General features: G+C 32.1%; 1 protein-coding gene across 2 annotated transcripts; it reads right to left on the reverse strand.

Annotated features, from left to right (window-relative positions):
* Nucleotides 1-4,406: 4,406 nt before the first annotated feature.
* Nucleotides 4,407-9,743, reverse strand: LOC114749795 (elongator complex protein 4). 2 transcript variants are annotated; one of them, XM_028938326.1, is made up of 9 exons: nt 9,503-9,743; nt 8,280-8,476; nt 7,940-8,166; nt 7,774-7,849; nt 6,592-6,748; nt 6,074-6,152; nt 5,804-5,963; nt 5,503-5,594; nt 4,407-4,746 (listed from the first exon to the last, which is right to left on the reverse strand). In XM_028938326.1, exons 2-9 carry the CDS (start codon nt 8,410-8,412, stop codon nt 4,579-4,581), a joined length of 1,092 nt encoding a protein of 363 aa, XP_028794159.1. In that variant the 5' UTR covers nt 8,413-8,476; nt 9,503-9,743; the 3' UTR covers nt 4,407-4,578. The 2 variants fall into 2 exon arrangements, with proteins under 2 accessions (XP_028794159.1, XP_028794160.1); XM_028938327.1 differs by having other exon boundaries at nt 9,448-9,743.
* Nucleotides 9,744-10,374: the final 631 nt, after the last annotated feature.

A 10,374-nucleotide genomic window follows, 5' to 3' on the forward strand; every position in this document is an offset into this window, starting at 1 on the left:
TATAAGAGACAATTATAAAGTATATCATGTTCCTTATTACAATAGACACTTATAGGTTGTCTCAAATTTTGTATGTTAATTTTCTATTTTACCCCTATTTAATTACTCATATTACTCATATAATTGTATTTAATTCTCATTCATTCTCTCTCCCACACATTATCTCTGTTCCACATAAATAAGGGTATTGTTGGCAAAAATGTTACACTCTTTACACATTTATTACACCTAACTAATTTTAACTAATTTTTTGAATAATATGATTTAGTTAATTGTATCTTATAAAACGGAACGGAAGGAGTAATTAAGATTAAATTTCAATGATAATTAATTAATCTCAAATATAACTTAAAATTTTAAAAAAAATTGAAATGTTACAAGATGAATGTAATTGCATCATTTTAAATATTTTAGAAATGAAATTGTGCAACAAATAATTTTAAGATAGTGGGTATACCTTAAAAATTACTTCAAGTGTTGAGTGCATCCCAACTCTTGAAAAATGTTTTAAGAGATCTTCATATCTAAATTTTTAAAAAGTTTATATAAGTTCAACTTATACATGTAACTAACGCTATGTTTGGTACTGGGTTTTCGGAGGGGAAGGGAGGGAAGTTGCTCCCCTCCCCTTGTTTGGCTGGTATAATTTTTTAGGAGGGGAGGGGAGCTCCTCCCCTCCTCTCATTTGGTTAAAATGTTTTTTAAAGAGGAGAGGGGTTCTTCTCCCCTCCCCTTCCCTTCTAGCCTCCCCTCCAAAAGTGGGATTTTTTGGAAGGAAGACGAGAGATAATATTTTAATTCCTTATATGCCCTTTCGATTTGTTAACCTCTAATCAGTCATAAACATTTCTACATAAGAGAGTTCTTTTGAGCATCTAATAAGAGGTTATTAAGATAATTATCTCCAAAATTAGTGAGCATTTGTAAACTTTTTTTCTCTTCTTCTAATTCTAAGAGGCCGTTGGTATTTTCTTTCACCTTCAAGGTCTTTTCTCTAATTGAAATCTATCACTTGTGAGTTTTTGTCTTGATATTCTATAAGTGTGTGACTGTAGTTATATCTTAACAAAATAAAAAAGTGAGAAAATTCATTTAAATTTTATGAGGCTAAAATAGTCAATTTTTTATTAGAACAAAATAAGGTATTATTAAAATTGTTCCCTCCCCTCCCCTCCGATCAATCCAAATAGGAGATCATTAAAATCCCTCCCCTCCCCTCCCCTCCCCTTTGTAGCTACCCTCCCCTTTCCTCCCCTCCTCTTCCCTTAATTAAAATCCCTTCCCTCCTTTTCCCTTCATCAAGCTAAACATAGCGTAAGGGTGTGTTTGGTTGGAGGGGAGGGGAGGGAAAATGAGCCCCTCCCCTCATTTAGTTGAAAATTTTGGAGGGGAGGGGAGCTAAAATGTCCCCTCCCTTCCCCTCCCTCCCCCCATTTTGGCTCCCCTCCAAATTGGGAGTTTTTGGAGGGGAGCCAAAATTTTGGACCATTATGTCCTTATGGTTTTTTTAATATTCCACTTCTACTCATAAAATATATTATTATAATATTTATTTCAAATAAAAAATATATTATCCTAAGTAAAAAAAATAAAAAATATATACATTATTATAATTAAAAATATATTATAAAAATTATTTAAATAAAAATTATAATATTATAGAATTAATTGTTTTTTATAAATATATTATTTATTAAATATATTTTAAAGCTGAAAAAAAAGATAGCCTAAAGAAAATAAAATTTCACTTTTCTTAGAGCATATAAAATTTGTTAATTTGATTATTTTAAATATATTATTATATTAATTAGAATAAAAAATTACTATACCAATTTTTTAATACACATATTAACATGATAAGACTGAATTTTTATTAAATTATATAATTTAAATTAAGATGTAAATTAATTTATATAATATATCAATAAAAAACATAAACTAATATGTAAGGATAAAATGATAAATTGATTATTACTATCCCTCCCCTCCCCTCCCCTCCTTGAACCAAACAAGGCATCATTAAATACCCTCCCCTCCCCTCCTTTTTAATCAAACCAAATAAGGTGAGGATGAAACCTCCCCTCCCCTCAAACCAAACAGGCCCTAAACAAATCTAAAAAGTGAAACAAATGCTAATTTTAAATTTCAAATATATAAATTTAATACTCTCTCTAGTTCAATATCTCAAATATTTGAAAAGGTTTTTTTTTTTATAAATTTCATTTTAGATTTGTTGGATTATTTAATATATTTTTTTATTTTTAGCCCCACTTAATTATATATCCATCTCATCTATGTTTTTACTTGTTCTCTCTCCCACTCACACATTCTAGAAATAAGGATGTTTTAGAAAAATAAATTATCTTTAATCAATTTTAACCAGAATTTTGAATTTTGTAAGTTAGTTATTTGAAGAGAGCATCAATTTGGAAGCAACATTTTGAAGCAGGATTGGCTCCAACATGCAATGGCGAAGCATTAGCCATTAATGGAGATTATTAGAGCTTCCTTCGGCAACACAGCATATGTTTTGCTTGACTGGGATGACTCGCACAACGATGATAGACTCCTGTTCATGGCGTGGAGTTTCCTGTTCATGACGTGTTTGGGAAGCAGTAAAAGTGTTTCTTATAAGCACTTTTTTTGCAAATCAAAACAAACTTTTCTACATACTTACTTCACTTACTTCGTATACTGTAAAATCACATTTAAAACTATGGTTTCGTTTCTATTCAAAAATCCTTTAAAAGAGAAAGAGCAGAGGAAATGGAATGGAAGAAATAGGAGAAGGAAGAGAAAAATGTCGATATTAACATACATAGCTTCCCTCCCTATCTACTAGCGCTAAATATAAACTATTTTTTTAATAAAAAATATAGAAAAGAAGCCATGGCCACCGAAAAACGAAGCAGCAGGAAGAAAAACTTGAAGGACAAACAAGAGAAAGAAAGAGAGAGACTTCAAACCTATATGTGAGAGGTGTTTTTTTTTTTTTTCCCACCCAAAGACGTCTTTAAATTTTGGGCATTAGCTTTTTCGGACTCTTGGGAAATACGTTTTGAAGACATGGAAAGGCTATGTAAAGCAGATTTCGTTTTTATATTTTGAATTTTACAAATTTTTAAAACTTATTTAGAGTTTTTTAATTCATTTTTATTTTTATCTAAAATGATTAATATGAGACTTAATTTGTGTTTTTACTATATCACTACCCATAATTTGTTGTGAGATATATTATTATCACATGAGTTTGTTAATTTATTGTGAAATGAGCTATTTAGGTTGAGTTTTAAATTATTTGATAACCTGCTATCTTATTTTTATATAAATATTATTATATAAACATATAATATTTTTTTATTTAATTATTATGCCACCAATTCAATAGTTGATCTAGCCAATCCAACTAGCTAAACCATGACTTGCTGGCTTTTTCATGTCAACAGTCGATTCGATTTTTAAAACATTGGTTAGAAGTAAGTTTAAGTCATCATCAAACACTAAATATAAATACTTCTTCTAACAGAAACTTAATTTAAATATTAATTCATCACGTTATGAAAAACTCATATTTTTTGGTTTTATTTAACCCCACTAATAACAAGTTAAGATGCAAATCTATCCACAAAGTATTTTAATCATGAGTGTTTAACACCATAAACTTAATTTAATTATTGGTTTATTACGTTATGAAAAGCTAATATTTTTTCTTTAATTCAACCCCCTCTAATAATATAGAGATAAGGTGCATATCTGTCTATAAAGTATTTCATTATAAGTGTCTAACACCGTAAATTTTTTTTAGATGTAAAAATATACATTTAAGTTTTTAAAATAGTGCAGAAATGCCATGGTCATTAAGTCAACTAATGTTAATTGTTTAGCAAACATATAAGTAAAGAAAATGATATAAAAAATACATTAAAATTTCAAAATTATACAAAAACGCCATAATCGTTAGATGCTTTACATACATATTTTTTTGCACCATTATGAAAAGTTTATCTATAATTTTACCTCATTTTCTTGGTCGACATATTTATTAAGCTTTTAATATTAGTCAACTTAATGATCATAGTATTTTTACACCATTTTCAAAATTTTATGTATTTTTTCACCCAAGAAAAGTTTATGATATTTGATGTCTTGACAGTACATTTTATAGGTAAATTTGGCTCTTCACCCTTCTAAAAAAATGTTACTCAAAGGATTAATGAGTAATGATTTTATAGACAGATTTGGTTCTTTACCCTTCTGAAAAAAAATGTTACTAAAAAGATTAACGAATAATGAATAAAACATTTAGAAGCTAGCTTTTAGTTTCCATTATTATAATCAAAGAGTAGTAGCGTGCTTTTCACAAACATCAAAACACAAATTTTTAAGATTTAAGAACCAACCATGGATTTTCAAATTTCGCTTTGAATACTCCCCCTGTTATGGCAGTAAAAAGTGTTATATTATCTCCCGCCAGTATATAATAGGATACAACAAGACTTCAATTTGTAGATGTTGGTACTTCACACCAACTTGCAAATATACTCTTGCAGGCATGAATGCAATAAAAAGAGGCCTCATCTAAAAGTCCAGAGGTCCAGCTTTAGCTGACCCAGAACAACCACCAGATGTGCCGTATGAATTCCCACTTGAACCATCAACAGGAGCTTGGTTTAGACATTCTAAAACCAAAAACCTTCGTTTTTGCAATTTTATTGAGAATGTGGTGGCTTCAAGTATTAGAGGAACCTGGAATATGAAATTAATTCAAAATGACGGTTTCAGATAGAATGGAATGAAATGGGGAAAAAGAGGAAATATGAATTTTAACTCCCTCAATCAAGGTCTAATTCCATTATTAATGCATTGTCAACAGAAAAAATTCCATTCTTAATGCGTGATCTTTGCTTGCTACTCTCCATTGGGTACTAGATACTAGATAGTTGTTAAAAAAGACATCAACATATACCTCCAAATGCTTTGGAAAGTACCAAGTAAAATTAATTGCAAGAAGCCACATGATCTTTAACTAAAATTTTGTTCTCAGTCCAACGCACTATCCATGACAATTTTGATGTGATAAAGCAGTCGCTTACAGTCGATTTTAACCGGAGTTCGTTCTCAGTTTAGATTAAAATTCAGAGTTATTGTTACATTTTAAAGTTCATGTACCAATTTTTTAATCAGACCTCTAGTTATCCTTGAAATAATGAACCATTTTCAAAGTGTTTGCTGCGTGGAAATGTAGATCCAAACACAATCACTTCTCCAATATCAAAAAATCAAGACCAATACTGGAATACACAAGTCAGTCACTTGTATGAACTTAAGAAGCCAATGCAGAAACATATATGTTGCAAACAAGAGTACTACCATTAGAAGCTAAATGCTAAAGCAGCAAATGACGAAACACAAGTGTGTGCCACAGGCATGCATGCACGGAATAAATAAACTAAACATACAAATGCACTTTAGACAAGCAAAATGAGGATTACGTAAATTGACCTGCGTATTAATGCGTGCAACTTTGTGTACATTTAAAAGCCCAACCATGTCCTGGTAACCAGTAAGGAGTTGTGCCATTTCCTTGTCCTCATCTAAAACAATATAACAACACCTTTAAGGCAACTTATAAAGGGCTGGGCTATTGAAAGCTTCAGAGTTCTCGCCCATTGAATCATCTCAAGATTCATCATAATCGATGATATATTATCATGCACAAATCATGAAAATGATCCAACAGTTGCAAAGTTCAAACCATCCATAACACAATATTAAATATTAAATGTCATAACTGACGTAGAACCTGGAATTGCCCGAACTGATAGCAGGGTATCTGCCATATGTTGCAATCGTTTTGAGCATGATGGAGAAAGAAGTGAAGGCGGAAAGGTTACAACAACAACAGCATTTGAAGATCGGGTCATGCATTTCAGAGACCTAATAAAGGACAGCATCTGCCATTCCTGTGATAATAATTGTTAAATTGGCAATATCAAATACAAAAGCATAAACAAGGTCATAATACACAAAAGGAAATCATTTAAACCTTAGAGTTTATGACATAGTTACTCACCTTGTCTGAATATTTACATTGGGGAGAACAGAATGATTGAATAGCAATCCGACCAGCTGAGGAAATGTTACTTTCATTTCTGATTGTCACCATGTAATGTCAGTAAATTCAAAATACACAACAAGTTTATTAATTAAGAATGAACATATTCATCAAACTCTTAAAAAATCACTTGGTGCAGTCGTTATAAAAAATTAGGACTGGAGAAAATGTCCAGGATCAGCACCAAGGCAGACCAAATCAATAGGAATGCAATGCTACACTCGCGATTTATGCTAACAGGTTGAAGCAGTTTCAAGCAGAAAATTTGGGCTCGGAATGATTAACATAAGTTATTTTGCATGAATAAACAAAATTTTCAACCAAAATTCCTGGTCATACACAAAATCCTTGGATCATTATTTTTGTTCCTGCAATGTTTCCAAATGATGATATGGATGAATAGTTGACCAAATTTCCCACATCAAACATGTTAAAATGACTGAATTAGAGCTAGAGTTCATCAACCATCAAAACACCTTGAGAATTGAGCTAAGAATGTTGCGCATTGGTCTTGAAGGAGAGTAAGATTCGTCAAATCTTTGATACTGACACAATCTACATGGACGCCACTAAAAAATTGCCTTTCCAGAGGCTTCCGCAAATCTAAGTCATAACAATAATCATGCCTGGCACCTGCATTGTAAATGTGAAGTGTACATGCTTAATATTTGCAATGAGATGAGTTGGTGACTCATCTGCACATACGAGGTTGGACGTCATATATTGACAATTTCCCTATCCTCTTTTTAATACAATAACCCTCGTTTGGAAGAGAAGAAAAGTTGGAAGGAAAGAAAATGAAATGGGAAAAGATGGGGAGAAGATGAAATTGGAGAGAAAACATCATCACTCCTCCTATTACGATGGAAGAGAGAAAGTAGAGAGGAAAAAATGAGCAAATATCTGAAATGACATAGTAAATACCCCCATCCTTATATCAAAATATATTATATTTAAAATCAAATTATATATTACAATAAAAAAAAAGGTCATATAAAAATTAACATCATCAAATAATTTAAAATTAAATAATTTGGTAAATATACATATTTTCATATTATTATACTTAATTTATTACATGGTAAAGATATAATTTATCATTGGAAAAATCATATTACTCATGCAATACGACACTAAAAAACGACAAACTTAAATCCAAGGTTATTTTTCACGGGAAAATCAAAGCCTCTTATTTTAAAAAAAAAATAATAAAAGCCTTCAAATGTTGGAAAAGACTTCATTCTCAAATTGCTGACTTTGTTATACAATGAGAAAATTTATGACCATTGCATTGTAAATTGGAAAAGACTTCATTCTCAAAGCACATGCCACCATATGTCAATTGTTTTGTTTAAATGACAGCAATATTATTTGCAATTACCGGCAAAAATAATTTATCAGTGACCAAACAACAATAACAAAGAGACTTGACTTTATGCAATTTTATAATGCATAATATCATGGCTAGAAATCCATGATATTAGTCAAAATGCTTTTTTTTTTTTTTTGGGGCCAAGACGAATTATACTATGCATGAAGCTCCCTACAAGCATAGCAACTAAGTAAACTAGATACTTTGTACTGTCTGATTGAGACAAACCAAATTAAAATCATTCAAGAGGTAACATTAGAGTATACTTAAGATCAAACAAGCTTACCATTGCTAGAGCTAATATTTGGCAGTGGCTCACCAAAATACTTCTTGTATTGCCAAGCAATTCTCAAATTGTTATCCTAAAATTACACACAATGAAGAATAACATAAAAATAATAAATACATAACAGAATGCACAAAGTAAGAATGCAATGACTGAAGTAAGTTACGTGATTAGGATCAGGGTCACGAGATTTTTCATCTTCAAATGACCTTGGATTAGGCAAAGTACCCAGAAATCCTCTAGGATCTCTAGATGGACTGGCATACAAGAGGGGTTGCTTGTGGACCAGTCCCTGTGACATAAAATTTCTCAATACAAGCATATGATGAGGTGCTTCAGCATCTTCCAACACCATGACAAGGCTACCCAGAGAAAAGCCACCACCCAAAATTTCTAATTAAAAAATAAAAAAAGTTCTATGAGCAGAGGCTACATTGAATCGCATGAAATTTAACTGATTCATGTACTCTAGATGATTTGAGGAAAGTGAGAAGAGAGGGAATTACTGTCTAAATCCGAAATCCCAGATGACATAAAAGTCGTTCCATTAGGGCCATGCTTAAGTCCAGGATTCTGAGAAGATGTTACATTAGGAACATTGCGAGAAAAGCTACTAACTCGAGTCTTGGTTGTGGACATTGCAGCATCAATAGTCAATATGCCAAACTAGACCAAAATAGTAGTTGAAGGCTTGTAAAATGCACTGCAACTCCATATAAAGAAAATATAATTATACAAAAGCATGAAAGTAGAGATCTCGATTTGCAAGATACAAGAAAGCAACAAATAAATGACATTCAGTAGAAGATATTTGGCTTCAAAGAGCATAAATGGGGAAAAATTACTTTCAAAAGTGTATAATTGTACTGATGTCCCCGGTGCCCATAGAAGCCAAAACATGAAATGTAAACCGAGTATGATAAATAAATGGGCCAACAATTTGCACCATTCAAGTATATTAGTGGACAATCCTTCAAGGAATAAGTTTGTACACCTTAGGTGTGTGTAAAGGCATCCCATATAATCTAAAAATTGTTCTCAATTATAAATGGAAATCTCTCATTATTCTTTAATTCAAATAATCAGCTTCAACATAAAAAGGTATGCCTTAATCATTCATGTTAGAGTTAACAGTGGATTTAATCAATAGCATATGCCTTAAATAACAATCTCAACAAGATTTCAAAGAAGCCTTAAAAAAAATCACATTCTTATTTATTTATTTTATTCCGGATTCAATATTCCATTTATTAGCTCAAACTTAATCACCATGCTATATACATTTATTCTTAATACATTGAGAACACTTAACTATCTTATTCGAATTCAATTCCTCTCCTACACATTTTCACAAACACCTTATTCGCATTAAGGTCAGACAAGTTTATTGAGCTTTTCAACCGTCAAATCCTTTGCCAAAAATTTATCTAAACATCCATGTATAAAATTATTATGCTTCCCTATTGCAAATATTTACTAAGAACCAATTTAAATACAGCAACACAAAAATTAGATTCAATTATGACAGCAACCAAAACAATTATACTGAAGTCCTCTATCTAAATAAGCTTCTCAAGCTTCAGGTGAGCATGTTTGAACTTCCATTTCCCCTTCTACAACGTGCATAGCGCGTAGAAAACAAACCAAAAGAAAATGATTCGAAGCTCAACCCACCCACACACAAGACGGCTACGTAAGACCAAGAAAGGAGAGGAGTTTCGAACTGAACCTCCACTCAATAGCAGTTTACAGAGCCGAAGAAGTAACAAAAGATGAAGATGCAACTGCAAGAGAACACATCTGACGCACAGCAGAACACGAAGTGAGAGACGAAGATCAGCCCTCTCCCAAGTCACCAGAACAAGCCGAACAGAGAAGGGAAAGGGAGAATCCGATAATCTCAGTGACAGCCGGAGGTTGGCGCGACAGGAGAATCACGGTAGGGATTTCAAACTTTTCAGAGGTGCTTCAAGCTTCTCCACGTTGGGCTTCTCTCCCATATTTTCCCAACCGCTGCCCCTCCAGGGCCCGAAAAACGACGCCGTTTCCCCCAATTTCGTGGGAGCATCCAGTTTGGACCAATTGGTTACGAACCAATGGTCCAGCTTTGGATCAACATTGGCCAGCCCATAGCCCAAAAATCCTAATCGTGCAGAAAGGGCCTTTAACACGCGTTATAAGTGAAATTTATATTTAAACCTTTCTATTAACCCTTTCTTACTGCGTGTCCCGGAAAGGGGGGGGGGGAACCGATCCTTTGATAAATTGAAAAATAAAGTACAATAAATTCAGTATCTTAATTAGTTTCTATTAATAATATCTTAATCAGTTTCTATTAATATCTTTATTGTTAGGCTCAGTTACATTGTCCCCCCGGGGGGTGGTTAACTATTTTTGGCAGGCTTAATTAATCAAAATGTGTTACCAATGTTTCGTATCATTTTATCTCAAACTAATTTACATAACTTATAAATTGATATATAATATAATATAATAAAAATATTGTTAAAAGAATATAAGATCATATTACAATTATTTTAATTAACTAACTTATTTAACATCTTTAATCACCCTTGTTGGCCCAAAAACACATCTTTAATC

This window comes from Neltuma alba, unplaced genomic scaffold (genome assembly GCF_004799145.2).
Source record: "Neltuma alba isolate B1F8T4 unplaced genomic scaffold, ASM479914v2 tig00006183_pilon, whole genome shotgun sequence".
Taxonomy (NCBI): Eukaryota; Viridiplantae; Streptophyta; class Magnoliopsida; order Fabales; family Fabaceae; genus Neltuma; species Neltuma alba.